At 42.0% G+C, this 19,958-nt stretch overlaps 1 protein-coding gene across 4 annotated transcripts in view; it reads left to right on the forward strand.

Moving 5' to 3' along the window:
* The window catches only part of GRM7 (glutamate metabotropic receptor 7), an 892,306-nt gene that overhangs the window by 9,789 nt on the left and 862,559 nt on the right, over nucleotides 1-19,958 (forward strand). For 3 of the 4 annotated variants that reach the window (XM_004033530.5, XM_004033531.5, XM_055383685.2), the window contains exon 1: nucleotides 6,528-7,377. The exons of the other annotated variant lie outside the window; for it this stretch is intronic. In XM_004033530.5, the coding sequence (XP_004033578.1) occupies nucleotides 6,859-7,377 (519 nt within the window). In that variant the 5' untranslated portion in view covers nucleotides 6,528-6,858. Of the gene's footprint in view, nucleotides 1-6,527; nucleotides 7,378-19,958 lie in introns of those variants that run through there. 4 annotated transcript variants of the gene reach the window in all.

The following is a 19,958-nucleotide window of genomic DNA, read 5'->3' on the forward strand; positions in this document are numbered from 1 at the left end:
CTAAAGATACATGCCACTACATCGGGCTAATTTTTGTATTTTTTTGTAGTATTGCTACGTTTCTTATCATGAGCTGAACATGGCAAAGTGTATTTTTAAGACAATTTAAAAGTCCATCAGTTATACTCAATCCTTTTTAAGTTTTAATTTTACTTCCCATTCAACTGGTCATTTAAAGCCAGTGTAATGTGGAGTTTGATAGTATATCCTCAAGGTCTGGAGTCAAATCAAGAACTGACTCCAGGGCTACTGCGCTTTTATGTCGTAGAGTTCTAAACTTTCCATAGTTCATTCTCAGAGGAGTATAAGAATCAGTAGCTAAGAATTAATAGCTGCTTATCTTGAAACAGTAACCATCTAAATTAGTACCTTCAATTTTGACATACTGGACTCACACTAGCTTAAACAAAGCATAAAATATATTGGGTGACAAAAGGAAATGTTCGAAGGCAAGTACAGTTGGAGACATTGCTGGATCCACTGTCTTGGGAGACTTTGTCAGAGCTCTGCTTTTCTTTTCATATCTTGGATTTGCTTCCTTGTGTGGGTTGATTTTTTTTTTTTCTTTTTGAGATGGAGTCTCACTCTGTTGCCCAGGTTGGAGTGCAGTGGCACAATCTTGGATCACTGTAACTTCCGCCTCCCTGGTTCAAACAATTCTCCTGCCTCAGCCTCCCGAGTAGCTGGGATTACAGGCATGCACCACAACACCCAGCTAATTTTTGTATTTTTAGTAGAGATGAGGTTTCACCATGTTGGCCAGGCTGGTCTCAAACTCCTGACCTTAAGTGATCCACCCGACTCAGCCTCCCAAAGTGCTTGGATTATAGGCGTGAGCCACTGCGCCCCGTGCTGTAGGTTGATTTTATTCTCAGACAGGCTTTCTTCATGTTGTGGAAACAACACCTGCTAGAAGCACCAGGTCTCTATCTTCATATATATTTAGCTAGGAGAAGTACATCTGACTTCCAGTATTCATACATAAAATTTCAAGTTCTTTATCTATCTTTGGACTCATCAGCTCCACCAGGGGAAGAAAGAGCTCAGTTCAGCCAACCCTAGATGTGTGCCTGTATCTGAGTTTGGGTAGATGGAGCATTAAGATCCATCTCAACTCCTGAAAAAGGAGAAGGGTGCTTTCCCAAAGGAATGGCTGATGATGTTACCAAAAGAAGGGAAGGGACATTCCATGCTCTACACATCTAAGGGGCACTGTAGGGAGATTGAAAGAATTATAGGGGTAGGGTGAGGTACAAGACCTTCTGGACAGGCCTTGTCTAGCAATTTTAAAGCAGAGAACAGTTTTTGCCTATTAAGTCAAAGCCATTTTGTTTTCTGAGTCACAGCTCTGGAAGGAACAATTGGTTTTTTTAAATTGTAGTACAAAATATGATGGAGAGAGATTTGTACCTGGAGAATCACTTACTGTATGAGTGACTTGCCCCAAAGCTGTTGTTTCATATACCTACCCAAAGGGCAGGACAAAACAGTCCTGCCTGTGTACTGAGAAAAGAAAAGAGTGGAAACATTGAGACCTGAGAAGAAAGAAAACTGAGGAGTGAGTTTCCTTTGGTCCTTAGGTGAGACTCTCCTTGTGGCTACCCAGACACTGCATCCAAAGGGCAATGAGATCTGAAGGATGTAACAAGTAAGGTCTTTCTGAATTGAGTGCAATCGATGAGACAGAGCACTCATAGAGCATCTGGAGTCCAGACTTAAGATATGTAAGCTTCAAGGCAGCAAGATGGTAAGGAAGATAAACTAAAGAAGCAGTAACAAATGGCAGCATATTGATTAAACTATACTTTTTACCTTCCTAGGCCTCCACTTTCAGATCTATAAAATAACATTAATAATAATGATATATATCAAATGAAGTTATCTTGAGAACTGATACCTATTGTGCCTGGTACCTAGTAAACAAGTGAAAAATATAAGCTCTTGGTGATATTCATTATTCATATAAAATGTACAACATTAATATAAATATATTCATATACTATTTATTAATAATAATATAAATACTTTTAGTAATGCCTAAATGCATTTGGCTGCAAGTAACAGAAAACACAGCTAATACTTACCTTTGCAATGAGCAGATTTCTTGGCTTATGTAACTGGAAATCCAAAGAGGAAGCATTGGGGACAATTTGATCTAGTGGTACAGGGAACCTCTGTGTATTGAACTCATCTTCAGGCAGCTAGCGAAAGAACTACAATAATCCTGGGTCTCATATCTACACACAATCATGCCAGAAGCAAGAATTGCTTTCAGAAACCCCCTATCAAACCTTTCCCTAGATGTCACTGCCTTGAATTCCTGAGTGAACTAATAGAAAGGAAGATAGGATTACCAGTAGGGATCAATTTCAATCCACCCATTGCAGGCTCTGTGGAGTGAATTTCTCTGCACAATACCAAGATTTCTTAACAAAATGGGATCAGAAAATGGATGAATGGATGCTAGTTAAGTGACGAAAGTTGTCTATTAAAAATAGATAAAGCAAAAAAGTATAACAGACAAAAATGGAATATTCTCTCTCTCTCCAAGATAAAGTGAACATCCATTCAAAAGTACAATAAAATGTGAGATTGTGTTTTCAAAAGTTACAGATGAAGACCGATATAAAGGATAAAAGAAGAGCCAAAGTGCATTCACAGCCATAGCAGAAGTAGCAGTGGTTAAGGAAGACACACTGTGTATTACAAATTGGATTTAAATAAATATAGTGGGAACTGGAAGTGCAAACATTATTTCCTGCAGAAGATATTGAAGAGTAGAACATCTTCCAGCAGCAGAACAACAAAGAAAATAAGTAAAATTAAGATGATCAAGAAAACAAAAGAATATGAAGTAAGACTGAGACCTTTAGTTAGTTATTTTTTACTAACCCCTGAGTGAGGACAGATTGATTACTAAGTAGAATCAAGCCTGTGAATATATTTTATAGCTTACAATCTTTGTGCCTAAAACTAGGTTCCCCTCCAATTAAATCTGACATTTTCTAACCTTAAAGAACCTGGCCCAGTTTTACATAAACCTGTCTTACACAGAGATTTCTGTCCATATAATCTCAGAAAACCAAACCAAACAAATACCGTGTTCCTTATCAAGTGCCAGATCCTATGCCATGGTTAAAGGTATAAAGATGAATTATAAATCATATGTAATAGATGTGTAGTGATTTTGCAAGCTCAGCATCACTTTCCAGTTCGTCTGGTAACAGACTTCTCTTTCCATGTAGTTTAAGTGGTGCTGGTGCCTGGCTAGAAAAATAGGTCTATGCTTCCTAGCTCCTCTAACCAGCCTACGGGCATGGCCACAGTTATTAATTCCTAAGTGAGCATTTGACTCAGGAAGGACCAATCAAAGCTTTACCTGAGAGTTAATCAGGTTCTTTAAGGTTAGAATATTTTAGTCCTGCACATTTTTTAAAAAAGAAAATTACTTCAAAATTTACTAATTATCTTTAAGTTCCAGAAACTGTCTATAGCGACTAAGAGGAAAATGATTTATCTGTCAACATTTCTGCTCTGCCCACTTTAAGTTTTGGTCACTGTCAAATAAAGCAGTGGAGAATGGCAAAACCAGTTCTGAGTCATTCAACACATGAGTGCTTCTTAGGCACAAAACATTATTTGAAACATGGTCCCGGATAAAAAGATAAATAATACCCAGCCCTTACCCTCAAGGATCTTACAACTTGGCAAGGGAAATAAGACATGCACACAGATGACGGCAATAAAGGAAAGATAATGATTGCTACCAGATGTTTGGGGAGAAGGAGCAGAGCAAAGAGAGAACGCAGAATAAGGCAGCATTCAACAGTCAGCCAAGAAATATTTATTGAGCAATCATTGGGTGGGAAATGAAAATGGAAGCACAGAGCATGAGCCGAGACATGTGCAGGTGAAAAATCAAGTGACATTACTTGTTACTCCAACTCTCCAAATATTTTTGTCACCAAGTTTGTAATAAATAGCCTGAAATTAAAAATGAAATAAGGATATAGTAGTCTCTGTCAAAGACAGCCTGAGGTGCTAATGCTTAAACACTAGGATCATAGTATGAGTGTTCCTAAGTATGCCTCTCTATTGTTTTATTTATATCTTCTTCCAAATGAGTTGATGGTGCCCTAACAGAATATCTGTTCAGCTATTTCACCTTTTTGGTCTTGTGTATTAGAACAGGTGAATTAGAAGAGGATTCTTTTGGCTTCAAACAGAAAGAAAGTGCTATATAATTTAAAAAGTCCAGAGGCAATTCTTCAAGCATGTTTGGATCCAGGAATGCAAATGTTTTAATTAAGCCTCAATCTCTCTCTCATTCTTTATCTTTCTCTATCTCTATGTATTTGTCTTACTTTGGGGTTCATATATCTCCCTGTTCTTGTGGAAGTCCCTGGCACAGCTTCAGGCTTATATTCTCATAGCTCCACAACTTGCAGGAAGGAGCAGGGGCCATCATGGCATATGGTCATTCAACTTGTGCATTTATGTAACAAGGCATTGAGTCTGAAGGTGATTCATAGGCACATTGTGCACAGAGTAGATTTGTATATTAATTACAGCACTGTTTTCTGGAAGCTGACAGAAAATATCTTGTTTTGACAAAATCAGAATAGCACAACAATTTTCCAAAAAAGAAACAAAGTATTTTGTGGAAGGGGCCCCTTTGTATCTGACTTATACAGAGATTGCCTATGTGACAGTGATAACCCTATGTCTCCATCCTGGCTGCCCCAGCGAAAGTCCAGGGATTATCCCTGAATGGCTCTGGTTGGACTTTCTGCCCAACCTGGAATAGCACTACAGCCAGAAGGATCTGATGTTCTGATTAGCCAAGACTTGATTACAGGCAGTGGGATCAGTTCTCCTGAAACCATAAACATTGAAACAAGTAAGAGGGGCATATCCAAAAAAAAAAAAAAAAAAAATTGATGGGATGTCCCTGACAGGAAAAACAACAACAACAACATCGACAACAAAAACCAAAAACCTTCTATACCAGGAAACCGTCATAGTGTTCTTTGAATATACAAAAACTGGTCTACACATAATACAATAGAAAAGATTGGCCTAAAAAGAGCACCATGGCCAAAGGGACATGACCTATTTTAACAGATGATTTGAGAGTTAAAAGATAACTTGGAGGGCATCCAATTCAATCTCATCGTTTTCCAGATGGGGAAACTAAAACCCAGAGAGAGGAACAGAAGTGCTGAGAGCACACAAGTATTTGGTGGCGGAGACAACCAACTACGTGCCTTTTGACTTTTTCCCCCCTACGATGATGACAGGTTTCTTCGTTACATTGTCAACAAAAACAAAAAGTATAGTCTTGTTTCTGGTTTTCTCTCCGCCCTGAAATCTGTATAATATGATTTTGCTGCCCTCCAACAGAAAGCCTCAGGAAGAGATGGTTTAACCTCCTTAAGTCCGCTCCCATCCCCAAGGACAGACATTCACTTTCCTTGAATTGGAAGTAGAGCCACTTGTTGCTTTAATAGGCCAAACGTGGCCTGGACCTGCAGGAGGAGACGCCGCTCATAAAGAGCTTCTCAATTGCACTGCAACCTGTTCTGGCATCCTGACTTTGCCCCCGAACCCCAGCCAGAGAAAGACAAAGGCATTCCCAATCAATGGGGACACTTGTGCCTGCCCCCTCTTTCTTCTTCCTGCCATCACCTCTTTCCTGCTGTTTCTTACTGGCAAAAACTGTCACCAGGTGCACCAGATGCATCTCCGGAAATAGGTAGGAGGGAGTCTTACACCTGTCAGTGCTAGAAAGTGCGCTCTGCGGAGTTCTCAGTTGTTCCCTCTCTGCAACGAAGTAAAGAGAAGGGATGCCTCCGAGGTTTTTGACACAGACATGCTGGGGAAACGCGTCAGTTCAAGGAGCTCTGACTCTAGTGACTACTGAAGACCAGTGATGCACTCCCATGCCTAGCGTCTCCTCTTGACTTGTTTCCCTGCAGCCAAGCTCAGCTCCTGGCCCTGGAAACCCCTTTGGGTAAAGCGTCTTTAAGTCAAGAATCAGGCTCCTGTGTGCACGTGTGACTTTCTTAGCAAAAAACTAGCACAGGCGGCTCAGGAGTAGAGTCTAGCTAGGGTCTTCCCGCGCCCCTCCCTCACTGGTTTCTCTGCCCCTCCCTCGCTTTCTCCCAGAGCTAAGAGCCTAGGCTCCGGACCTAGGGTTTGGGAGCAGTCAGCACGACGTCCTCGCCCCATCCCGCGGCTGATGACACCCGTGCCCAGAACGTGGGTGTGGGTAGGGAGGCTTCCACAGTGAGTTAGGGTCGAGAGCTAGGCTCTCGCTTGCTCCCCGCAATCCCTAGATTCCCTGGGGACCACCAAACTCCCATTCCGAGGAAACCTCCCCCCATTCCCCAGCCGCCCACCCTTTTCCCCCCCTTACCTCAGCACGCAGCCCCTCCCTGCGTGATGATGCAAACCAGTGGGGAGGGCTGGCGCTGGGAAGGGTGGGGAGAGAAGGAGAGCCAGCGAGGGAGGGAGGGAGTGGGAGGAGGAGGAGAGGGAGCCGAACGACCATTTAAAGCGATAGCAATCCCTGCCCTCTCCCCAGTGCTGGGCTGTTGGAGAGAGCGAGCAGCAAGCCGGTGAGCGCGAGCGCGGCGCGCCGGCCGGCTAACCCGAGAGCGCGAGGCGCCCCAGGCAGGCAGGCGCCGCGGGACCCCTCACCCTCTCTGGTCGCCCCTCCCCGGATTCCCCCACCCTCCGTGCCTGCAGGAGCCCCTGGGCTTTCCCGGAGGAGCTCGCCGTGAGGGGCCCGGACCTCGGCGAGCCCACCACCGTTCCCTCCAGCGCCGCCGCCGCCACCGCAGCAGCCGGAGCAGCATGGTCCAGCTGAGGAAGCTGCTCCGCGTCCTGACTTTGATGAAGTTCCCCTGCTGCGTGCTGGAGGTGCTCCTGTGCGCGCTGGCGGCGGCGGCGCGCGGCCAGGAGATGTACGCCCCGCACTCAATCCGGATCGAGGGGGACGTCACCCTCGGGGGGCTGTTCCCCGTGCACGCCAAGGGTCCCAGCGGAGTGCCCTGCGGCGACATCAAGAGGGAAAACGGGATCCACAGGCTGGAAGCGATGCTCTACGCCCTGGACCAGATCAACAGTGATCCCAACCTACTGCCCAACGTGACGCTGGGCGCGCGGATCCTGGACACTTGTTCCAGGGACACTTACGCGCTCGAACAGTCGCTTACTTTCGTCCAGGCGCTCATCCAGAAGGACACCTCCGACGTGCGCTGCACCAACGGCGAACCGCCGGTTTTCGTCAAGCCGGAGAAAGTAGTTGGAGTGATTGGGGCTTCGGGGAGTTCGGTCTCCATCATGGTAGCCAACATCCTGAGGCTCTTCCAGGTAGGGGTGCGCTCCCTCCGGGGCGGAACACACAGTGGCTACCTGCGCCCTTAACCCTAAAAGCTGGCTTGGACTCCGGTGGTGCGGGTCAGGTCAGCCTTCGCTCATTTCCTCCCTGGAGATCCTGCCGAATCCCTCCCACCCCGCGCGAGGAGATACCTTCCCTGCTTGGTTTATTTCCCCTCCATCTCTCCCCTGTCCACGCTCCACTCCATCCGGCTTGACATCTGGATTTATGGCCCCATTTACAAGAAGCAATCTGCGAAAAACAAGGCGATGATTTAAATAGGTTTGCATTAGGGTGAAATATGGTCCGAAAACAGGCTCGTAAAAGTGTCAGGCTCCTAGGAGAGCTGGTTAGGAGAATGGAATAGGAAAGATGAGACGATGCCTCGAAACCGGGCATTTCCCAACTCCCCAGCTTCCCACCCCCAAGCCAGCCTGCCAACCTGCACTCCCTTGGAAAATTTGGAGACAGCCTTAAGGAGGCACTTAAATCGAGAGCTCCGTCTTAACCTAGATGTGGATGTTAAGTCCGCATCTCCCTCGGGTTGATTTCCCGACCTGTAGCCAGCCTCCGCGAGAGCCCAGGGCGCGAGGTGCTGGGACCTTCCTCAGGTGGAGAGATGCTGCCCGCAGACGTGACCCCCAGTTGGTTTGCTCCGGGCAATATTTTGCACCGTCTGAATTACATGTGCGATTCGGCCACTGGCCGGAGCTGGGCGATCAGCTTTCCACTCCTGCCACTTCAGACCTCAGCCCAGGGATGAGCTCACGCTAACTGCGAAACGAAATCGCTCTCCCTGCCTCCTCCCTCCTCCCCCCCGCCCCCCTCACCCACTATCTCCCTGACGCAGACCCCAAGCCAAATCCTCGGCTTGGAGGACGATTCCCAGAGCGAGGCATGAAGGCGCCCGTTGGGAGGCAGAGGGGTGCGTGCAGCAGGGCCCCGTGGTCCTCCTGCTCCGGTGCCGGAGGGAGACGGAGAAAAAATGGGAGGAAGGCGGATCCGGGGCCGCTGAGCGGTGGGTTCTACCGCAGTGTTCTCTCGCCTCCTGCTCCAGCAGCCTCTGCCCCATGGCTCCTGAGCTGCACTGGGTAGGAATGAGTGGCTTTGGGGTTTGGAAATTGAGTTTCAGGGTCTCTGTGATTGCAGGTTCCCTCCTCTGTGTCTTTCCCTATATGTGCATCACTCTCTCTTTCTGTCTCTGTCTCCTTGCTGTTCTTTTTTCTCTCTGTTTTTTCTCTCCTTTTCAATCTCTCCCTCCTTTCCTCCTCTGTCTTCCCTCCCAAGTTCTTGGTTCATCTCAGTATTAAAATGACCCTTTTCCAGTGCATAGCGGCTCTCTCCCTGGCTGGTGGTACCCAAACCTAGTTAATCTCTTCCGCAGATGTACACGCTGATCCTGGCACCTTTATGCTCCTCGTATCTAGAGAACCGGCCCCTCTCAAGTGCTTTCCCAAAAGGTGTTGGGCTTCAGAAGGGGACTCTGTGAGACCCAGGCTGTCACCACATCACCTCCAGGAGTGTGAAGTTTGCATTCGGGAAAGAGGAGTGCCCATCCAAGGCTGCAGCTTGCATGGCCCCTCTGATCCTCTGAGCATCTCTGACACTTCCTGAGTGCCATCATGGAAATCCTTGGAGGTCTGCAAACCCAAAAGTGCTTCGGGGCTAGCCATCACTCTGAGTTCCTTGCTTTTGGGAAGAACCTGGCTTGTAGCTGAAACCCAGAGCCCTTCCTTCATCTTTGAGCTTAAAGCTAGACAAGTTGAGGTAGCAGTGCAGCGGGAGAGAATGAGGTCAGAGACATTACCTGAGAACCACTGGGGGCTGGGGGAGGTTACAGTGTTTTCCCTGTTAGCCTGTGGGGTTAAAGGCACAAAACGTTTTGTGTTTAGCATTTTAAAATTATTTTGCCTGTTTCTTCACTCACCCTGGGCAGTACTGCGGATGAGCCTGTCTCTGTCTGAAAAAAGAGTGAAATGTTAAAGTCAAGAAAGGGATTACAGACTAGGCTGAGGGACTGTGTTTGCTGAAAAATATTCCAGAGGGAGCTGATTCCTCCTCTGGTGTGTGAACCTGAGGCAACTTGCTAGGGGTGAAAAAAGGGGTGGGGGGCTGGCCTGACACTAATTTCTCCATTCCCTGAGCTGAGGAGAAAGGAACCCAATGTTAGCGTTAGCATTATGGCTTGGGAGTAAAACCATTCAGAGAAAACACTGTCATTTTCCTCTAATTTGCAAATTGCAGCTACTCATGTTGGATTGAATAGCTGAGGGAAAAAGAGCCCCTAGTTTTCACCTGCGTTTATTGAGAAGATGCTGGTAGTCTGAGGAATGCACCAACTTGTAGCTTGGGATGCATGCAAGCTAGATAAAACAGTTGGTTTGTATGTGTCCTGGTTAATCACTGCCCATGTGGGAATATGTATTTCATATACCAACATCTCTTCCAGTAGCCCATTTTGCGTGTGATCTTAGAAGCTCCTGTCATGTAATTCCAGTCCCCAGTTTTCCAGTGTCTATAAGCCTGCAAAATGAGTAGAGAGAATAATGGCATACATACCCATTGTTCAAAGGCACACTTAGAGGGAGAGAAAAAGGATATAGTGAATCTTGTCTGGGATTTCTAGGTTCAGTTCAATTAAGATTGTCCTACATAAAAGAAACTCCTCCAAATGATTGAATTTCTAGCTTTCCAGTGATTTGAGTTTTCTTTTTTCCTCTGTTCCCTGCAGGTTGCTTTAGGGACCATGCCAAACCGATCACTTGAGATATACATTTATAGTGAGATAAGACTGTAGGCTAGAAGAGGGAATACTTAGCGACTTAAATGGGGGGTGCTGAGCACTGAAGGGAAGGAGGGAGAAATGAGATGGTAATAGATGTAACAAATGCTGCTGCCCCCAGCAAAGTCAGGAATGAAATTCCTTCCTGGAAATTTGGACCTGGGCAAGAATGACTCCTCACATGTAAATAGTGTCTATGACTTTGAATTTTCATTTGACTGCTGGTGTACCAGATTGAAGATATAAGCTTAGCAAGTCCTCTTTCTCTCCTTTCTTTACACACTGAGTGGGTTAGTAAAATGACATGTCTGAGGACAGGAATCATATTCAGTGGGTCTTCAAATCAATCCAGAATCTGAGGCTAATGAAATTAGTGTGTGGCCAGGGCTCTGCCAACTAGAATTAAATCACTGCAACTGCCCTGCAATGCATTTTCAGACTCAAAGAAACATCAGGGAGGAATTTCTGGAGATTTGTTCCTAAGCTTGCACAAAATAATACTCTCCTAATGCTAAGAAAGATTAAACATAAATTAATATTGACTATAAGTAATATATTTTAAAAAAATCATCACAGAGTTGGGATGGCTGGAAGTAGAGAGGTTATATAATATGGTGACCAATAGATAAATCTCCTCTGACCACTGTTTTATGGGCAATAAGTAAGATATATTATAGTAGAAAGTAATGGGAACATTTTTATTCAAGCCTTCTCCGTTATTGACTTGAGAGCAAACACTCCCAGAGTATAAATTACTCTTGCTACATTCTGACTCTGAATGAATAATATTTCCTGTGTAGTGACATGGTCTACACTATAGACTTGGAATTGAATGGCATCTGATTCAGGTGGATTTTTTTTTTTTTTCCTCCCAAAGCAAGTAGATGGAAAAAGAGGTCAACTCTACCCTTGACGGAGCATAATGCAAATCTAAGTCTGTGGACCTTGTATTATAAATGAAACGCTTTAGTAAATGTGTCAATGTTTTCCTTCTGTTAATTGAAACTTGAATGTAATATCAAACTTTTGGGATAATATTTTATACAGAAATACCTAGATTTTTTTTTTCTTTTCTCTCTCTCCATCGTAATCCAATAGAGCTGGGCACATAGGGTGGTGTGGTATTACTACGGTGGTGAAATTTATTAAAAAAGCAACTTTAACCTACACTTTTTATAATTTCATAAGTATAGGTGTCACTGCCATTTGGAATAGTCTCTATAACAATCTCTGCCTCCACATTTACTGTGTTTTAGGAAATTTACCTAACAGATGGTGAGTGGGAAATTTTTAAAGGGGCATTTTTAAAAAGAGCAGAGGGAAGGAATGAAGACATGCACACATTATATTTGAAGACATCTCCATGTGTATTTCGTGTATACATACCCATGCAATTAAGATGTCTTTGGGCATTTTTCTCTTTAAGAATAATTGAAACAATGAATGCATTTACTTCAACTTCATGAACATTTGGAGATTAACAAATTACAAGTGCTATATTTCTTACATATATACAGGTTATATCATAGATATAAAAGACCATACTTGGATATTACAGTGTGTTTTAGTCTTAATCCTGCCATGAACTGGCTAAGTTACCCTAAATAAACCTCTTAATTTTTCTAGGCCTCATTTTCCTTATCTGCTTTTTTTTTTTTCTTTAAAAATGTACTTTCTAAAAGTCTGTAATGTTTTTTGTTTAGCTTGGAAAAAACTTTCTCTTGTCAAAACTGTCTTTTGCGTTTCCAGCTCCCACTTTTGGTGAGTTTGTGGGAACTTTTAAAATATATTTTCACACAGCTATCTTGGTCATTACTAGTCAAGTTAATTTCCTATATTCAGACTGCTTCTGTATTATCTTACAATTTACTTCTCAATCATATATATCAAGGCTACTGGTAGGGAAAATGATCTTTCAGGTCAGCTTACTGAATGATCGTAAGACACAAGGCAGGGAGTGAGAACTGTGGAATTTACAGTGGCAGCAAGCTATAGCTTTCGTATCTCCATGTAGTATTTTCATTCATCTTGCAAAAATATCAGAACTTTCTCTCCCAAAACTGAGAAATGATGACATCCTGCCTATCTTCCTGGCCCCAGGGATGAGGTATGTGGCCAGGTCAAATGAAGCAGATGATTGGTTCCTTTGTAATCATTTGACCTCATCCAGGCCAATTAGAATCTTCCCCAAGATGTTTCTCTCAGAGATAAATGGGAACACTATCTCCTCTCTCTGGAATTTTTAAGCTGGGGAGATGTGATTCTGGGGCTCCCAGTGGCCATCCAACACAAGGAGAGACTTTCTGTAGCATATAGTCAAGTAGATGTGAGTAGGGCTGAGTGGTGGGAGAGAGGGGAGCCCTGCTGATATTCTGGAACTCCTACATTCAACTATATCTGAATCTAGATATGTCTGTGAGTTTCTAGGACGTGTTATTTTTTGAAACACATTTCTTTTTACTATTTTGAGTTTGATTTTAGCCATGTGCAGTTGAAAGCATTATAGCAAAAGCAGCTGATTTTCTGCATTAATGTAAGGTTCACTAACTGGCATTCATTCAGTGAAAAATCAGGCTGTAGATAACACTTTCTTTACTTTAAACATAATTCTTTTAGCCCAGCTTCGGGACATTCAAGACTCGATGTCCTTCTCTTCCCAACATTTACTGTAATTGATTTCAGCCTTTGTGATCACATCTTCCCTATCTCGATGCAGTTGAGAGAGAAGACAGACACTTCTGATGTAAACTGCAGGATGTATAGGCCTCCTATCTGAAAGCTTTGGAACCATAATTGGTTCCTTTCATTAAAGCAAATCTTTCGTTGATATCCCCAGGGTACAGAAACATTTTCGTAGTATAATGGAATACAAAGCACATTAAACTCCTGGGTCACTCTACAGTAAGCCACAAGCCTAACTCTGCTTCTTGTCCCCTTTTACATTAAGTAGACAATTAAAAACTGCTGCAAACATATTTCCCAACCACTAAAATGCATATATGATCTCTATGTAAAATGATATTTATGCCACATATAGTCTGACTGGTTAATTAATGGACCTTTTGTGAATTGACACAGTCAATATATATGTTTTCTGCACATAAAAAATCAAAACAATAAAACCTATGTACAGGTAAATATCTGTCTGAAAGAGTGTTGAGTCAACCTTCTTCACATTATATTTCCATGTTTGACAAGTCACCTGCTTTCAACTATATTTACAACTAAATGTTTTTTGAATCACATTATTAGATTATAAAATCAAAAATCAAATATATGAATTTCAGTGATACAGGATATATGTCACATTTTATGCAAACAGATTTTCTAATCTTTTTTCAATAAAAGTAGTAGTAACCATAATAATAATTTGAGTCCTTACCATGAGCCACTGTGCCATGTGCTGAAAGTACTTCATTTCATTTAGTTCTCACAGTAGTCCTGCAATGTACATATTCTCATCCCATTGTTCAGCTCAGGAAAGTGATTCTCATAGCCCAAAGTCACATAGCTGGTAAGTGGCAAAGTCTGGATTCAAACTTGTCAGATTTGTGTGACAACAAACCACTACGTATACTGCTCAGTTGTTGCACAAATGCATAAATGCTTAAAGTAATTGCAGATTTTCCTATCCTGAATTTATAGTGGTTTAAAGACATCACAGTTGCTGATTGCTTAAGCGTATCTATTTACAGAAATATATGTTTTATTTTAATCCTAAAACAAGATTAATTTTGTAGGCCCATAGAAACTTGAGCACACAAACCCTTACCTCCAAATGAAAAATGCTTGTTCTCCCTTATACAACAAGTAGCCCCAAATGCAGGAAATAAATATACAGTAGACTTTTCATTCAAATAAATGAGAAAAGATGTTTCATCTTGTCTTGATTCAGTACCCACCATTATGGATTATGATGGCTCTTTCTAAACTTCATTTCGTTCACTCCACTCTTTCTACAAACCTCAAGTAGGGAAATCCATCATTCAGATATATGTGCAAAGTGAGAGGACTGTATTAATACAATTGCTGAAAGTCAAGTTGATAGAGCACAGGAAGTACATCCTAATAAATGCAACATTAATGTTTGTGTGGGCCGTGGAGGGAAGGGTAGGAGAGTTTTCAGTTTAATGGGTTATTTTGCCTCTTGCTGTAAAAGAGCTGCAGCTTAATAGTTTTATAATTGGTCATTTGTAGAATTCTCCATCTTTGGGTGTTGTGCTTTTGTCATTCCACGGCTGCTGACTTTCTTTTATTCTTGATGGAAAGTAGCAAGAAAGTCACTTAAAGGGCTCAGTGTAGTCTTCTACATTATTGTTTAAATAAAAATATTTCCATTTTTAAAGGGCTCTTTAAACATTTTTATTATGTTTTAAACTTGACTGTGTTCTGAAGGGGTTAGCTCATGCAGACATCAGGGGGAAGGTTTCCCAGGAGAAAACACACTCTATCAAAGGAATTATCAGAATTTCCATGTAGGGGTTAAGAATCAAATTCTGGAGTAAGACAGGCCTGGATTTAAATCCACACACTCCACTTACTGCCTGTCTGACGTTGATCAAAAAGGTACCACACCTTTCACCAATTTTCTTATCTTTGGAATGGGTATAATACAAATGTACCTGTCTGATAGAGTAATTGCAAGGATTGCATGAAATATGCATGGAAATATTTTGGCACTGAGATTAGCATGTTTAATAAATTTAAAAGCTATGTTAAAGTTATTAGATGGACATTAAGTGTCAATATTGCTTAATTAATCATTATTGCTAATTTTGAATTTTGCTGTTTAATTACCATAGTAGTTATGCTGGATTACACTCTTCTCTGTTTCTTCTGCTGAATTGAAAATTTACATACATATGTATAATTTACATCTATCTATCTATCTATCTATCTATCTATCTATCTATCTATCTATCTATGTATCTATGGAGACAGAGAGAGAGAGAAAGAGCAAAAGAGAGAGAGATAGAAGGAGAGAGAGTGAGAGATAACACACACACACGTGCACAGAGAGAACATTTTACTGACGTTGCTCAGTGGAATGAAACTTTTTATGGAACTGATTAAAGGAAATAATTCCATGGGCGTAAGATAACAGCAAGGCTAAGAGCAGTGGAAGTCTGGCAGCCTTGAGCTTGAATTCCATTGTGGGCCCTTTCTACCTGCAGAGCTTTGGGAAAGTTACACTTTTATAAGCTTTACTCCTTCTTTCCTTATCTTTGTTTTTTCCTAGAAATACTTATTAAGCACCTTCCATGTGCACTTTTCTAAATGCTTGGACACATCAGTAAAAAAGTAAAAGCTCTCTCTCTCTCTCTCCTTTCCTCTTCTTCTTTTTTTTTCTTTTTGCTTCTCCCTCTCTTCTCTCCCTTCTCCACTCTCTCCTCCCTCCTCTCTCTCTCAGCTTACATTCTCATGTGTGAAAACAGATGGATGTTATAAATACATCCTATGGATGTTACAAGTTGGTGAACATTATGGGATAAGGAAAAGAATGTGGAACTTGCTGAAGATTGTCGGGTTGGTAGTGCTAGGGGCTATAAGTGTGGCCTCTACTTTTAAGTAGGGTAATAGCGTAGATTTGATGAGGTGACAATTGAGCAAAGACTTGAAGCAAGGGAGTTGGCATAGTGGATTTAGGGGAAGACCACTCCCTGGGAGTAGGAATGACCAGTGCCAAAACTCCAAGCAAAAATGGGCCTGGCATGTTAGAAGAATATTGTAGAGGCCATTGTCGCTGAGTGGAGTCAATGAGGAGGAAGGGACAGCAGGAGGTCTTGAGGTCAGAGGTGTGATGGGGCTAGTTCATGCAAGGCCATCGCAGGCATTTTGTCATTTACTCTAAATGTTGGCAGCCAGTGGTAGGATTTTAGCAGAGGTATGAGATGAGCTGTCTCTTGTTCTAAAAGGACAATGCTCTGTGGTATTGAGGGTAAGGGCAAAGAGTAGTATCAGGGAGAACAGAGAAGAGGCATTTCCAGGTAAGATCGATGGTTTGGTGGCTTGAGCTTCTAAGAAGGGATACATTTTGAAGGTTGAAACAGGATTTCCAGGCAGATAGAATGTGGGATGTGAAAGAAAGAACAGGATCAAGACCCCTTAACCCAAGATTTTGGGCCTGGGCAACTGGAAAGTTGAGATTATTATCATCTGAAATTGAAAAGATTCAATTGGGGTGGAACAGGGTTAGGGGTTAAGGATCAGTTTTAGAGACAGAAGGTTCCAGAAGTCTGTAGGTCCGAAGAAAGATCTGAACTAGAGATACATTGTGTAAAATGGAGGCATTAAGAATAATTATCCAAAAGGGTTATTTTAAAGATTGAATGAGGAAGTGGAATTAGCACTGTAGGTTCTAAAAACACTTAGTAATTAGTGAAAAATAATTATCTGAAATGAAAGAAAATCCTGTAGTTTGTTTCTGCAGTAAAACTGAACAAAACAATATCTCATTATTTTAATAACATTTGTGACACAATTATTCTAGTCAGACACCATAACTGTAAACATTTAGAGGAAGCATTTCAGTTTCCTATGTTTCTCCCTGATGTTATAATTGCAACCATATTTTGTAAGGTTTAAATTAGTTGGATAGGGTGGCTCTTTAATGACAATCAATTCTGAACTACTTAGTTAATGCAATAATATACTATTTATTATTATTATTTTATGTTCTTCATTAAACTTAGTTGAAAATTTGTCATCACTGATACACATGATGAAATTTAGGTAGTTACCCAGGTATTTAAGAAAAAAATAAGGGGCTTATCTTAAAATATGCATATGCATACTTACTTTCAACAATTTCACCAGGCATTTCATGTATTTCCTTGACTTTTTAAATTAAAAATATGACGGGAAATTTTATCTCGTAGGTTGTCATCTCCCTTTAGGTATTTGAAAACCATTAAACAGACTTTGTGGCTTAACCAAAATTCTGTTCCATTTTCATTTGGCTACCAGATATTGGTCCAAGCATGTACTTACAATAAAAATGCATGACCATGTTGTCTCAACATATCTATGATTTTATTTTAACACTATCATTATGTAAGCTATATTTTAATTGTAATTATAACACATTTTATATCAACACACATACATTTCTAGTGTTCAGGGGGAAAGCAGCGTGTAGTAAATTTTATCAAAATATAGCTTCTGAAGAACGGAACAGAGGGTAATTGTGTAATTCTGTATTTACCATAATTAAGTTCAGTAGAGTTGGCATAATAAAATTAAGATTAAAAAAAAATCCCCAAACCATTGAGGCACCCTAGCTCCCTCTCCTCCACCCCTTTCCACATCAGAGAACACATGCTTAGCATCTTTCTGTATAGAAATCAAGAAAAAACAGGCAAGTAAATGAATGACAGGCATGAGGAGAGTATGGAAAGAGACATGGAAAGGAAATGTTACTTTTGGATTTGGGAGGTGTGAAAGATCCACTAGTTTGTATGCCTACTGGGACCACAATTTCTGAAACAGTTAAGCTAAAGGTCAAAAATGCTGTCCCCCCATCCTTATGAGGAGGGACATACTTATATGCTAATCATTGCACCCTGTTTGATTGAGAAGATTATCACAAAAACTCTATTATATGAGGCAAAGTACATTGTTTTTAAATGATTGCCATTTCCTCAATTGCCACTCTCCAAGCTTGCATGCTCCAATTCTCTCTCTCTTACTCTCAGTCTTGCTCTTTGTTTGCCTTGATCTCACTCTCTCTCTTTCATGGATTATTTAAGTCTGGAGTGCAAGGATGGCTTATGAGAGAAGATCGTTGTATTTTTTTTTAATTATACTTTAAGTGCTGGGATACATGTACAGACGTGCAGGTTTGTTACATAGGTATACATGTGCCATGGTGGTTTGCTGCACCCATCAACTGTTCATCTACATTAGGTATTTCTCCTAATGCTATCCCTCCCTTAGCCCCCCCGACACCCGACAGGCCCCGGTGTGTGATGTTCCCCTCCCTGTGTCCATATGTTCTTATTGTTCAACTCCCACTTATGAGTGAGAACATGTGGTGTTTGGTTTCCTGTTCCTGTGTTAGTTTGCTGAGAATGATGGTTTCCAGCTTCATCCATGTCCCTGCAAAGGACATGAACTCATCCTTTTTTATGACTGCATAGTATTCCATAGTGTATATGTGCCACATTTTCTTTATCCAGGCTATCATTGATGGGCATTTGGGTTGTTCCAAGTCTTTGCTATTCTGAACAGTGCTGCAGTAAACATATGTGTGCATGTGTCTTTACAGTAGAATGATTTATAATCCTCTGGGTATATATACCCAGTAATGGGATTGCTGGGTCAAATGGTATTTCTGGTTCTAGATCCTTGAGGAATCACCACACTGTCTTCCACAATGGTTGAACTAATTTTCACTCCCACCAACATTTTTTTGGGATGACGGAGTCTTGCTCTGTCACGCCCTGGAGTGCAGTGGCACGATCTCGGCTCACTGCAACTTCCACCTTCCAGGTTCAAGCGATTCTCCCGCCTCAGTCTCCTGAGTAGCTGGGATTACAGGCACCCACCACGAGGCCTGGCTAATTTTTTGTATTTTTAGTAGAGACAGGGTTTCACCATACTGGCCAGGCTGGTCCCGAACTCGTGACCTCAGGTGATCCTTTAGTCTCGGCCTCCCAAAGTGCTGGGATTACGGGCGTGAGCCACCGTGGCCAGCCAGTAATTTTTGTATATAAATATATATACACTATAGCATAGTGGTTAAGAGTACAGGTGCTGAACATAGTTCAGATTCCTGCTTTCCACTTGCTAACCATGTGAGCTTCAGCAATTTTCCTGATTATCAGGGCCTCACTATCCCCAATGGTGAAATAATGTTAACAATAGATCCGTCTGCATAGGCCTGTTTTCAGTGTTAAATGAGGTTCTTCATGTCAAGCACTTAATACAATGCCTACCACACAGTGAGGTCTATTATTTATTATTAATAGTATTAGTGTCAGTATTTTCAGCATGCCAGGTACTGTCTTTCCTAGCCTTATTCCATTATCCCCTAACTCCAGTTCCTGTCATGCACCCTGTATAAGGGCAGGGTTGTCACAGAGCTTTTGCCTATGGTGGTATCTGACCACTAGTCATCTCTGAGGCTGGGCCAGTTCCTGGCATTTATTGTTGCCCATTGAAACAATCCCTGGTTGGAGAAGGGAAGTTGGATGTTAAGGCAAAGTAGGCTGAAAGAGAGATTGTTTCATCTCTTCTTCACCTAGGGGATTGAGTGAAATATTCACACATCAGAAGGATAACCAGGCAATGGGCAAAATGCTTAATTACATAGTTTAGTAATTGAGACCAAGCCAGACAGACTGAATTTTAACTCCTTTCCAGCACATACCGACAGGGGGAACTTAGGTGTTTATTGTAACCTCTCTAAGCCTGTGTCTACCTCTGAAAGAAAGAAATAATAATATTAGGATGTACTGCATACTGTTGTTGTGAAGAACGAATGAGTAAATCCTTCTAAAGCACTAGGCACATTGTTTGGCATATAGCAAGTGCTCAATAAAGGTTAGTTGCCATAACTGCTTATAATAACTCATTATTGGTAAGTAGTTGAACAACTCCGAGATCCTTCCTTTTCTTAAATTGCACATGATCTTTTGGACAACCAGTTTACATTTATCAAGTGTCATTTATATGAAAAGCCTCAGGAGCCCAGAAGTCTTTAGACTGTACTCCCAGTCAGAGCCAGCTGTGGGCAGGCCACATCAATACCACCACTACCACCATCATCATTGCCATCCTCATTGATCAACT

This window comes from Gorilla gorilla, chromosome 2, assembly GCF_029281585.2.
Source record: "Gorilla gorilla gorilla isolate KB3781 chromosome 2, NHGRI_mGorGor1-v2.1_pri, whole genome shotgun sequence".
Classification (NCBI taxonomy): domain Eukaryota; kingdom Metazoa; phylum Chordata; class Mammalia; order Primates; family Hominidae; genus Gorilla; species Gorilla gorilla.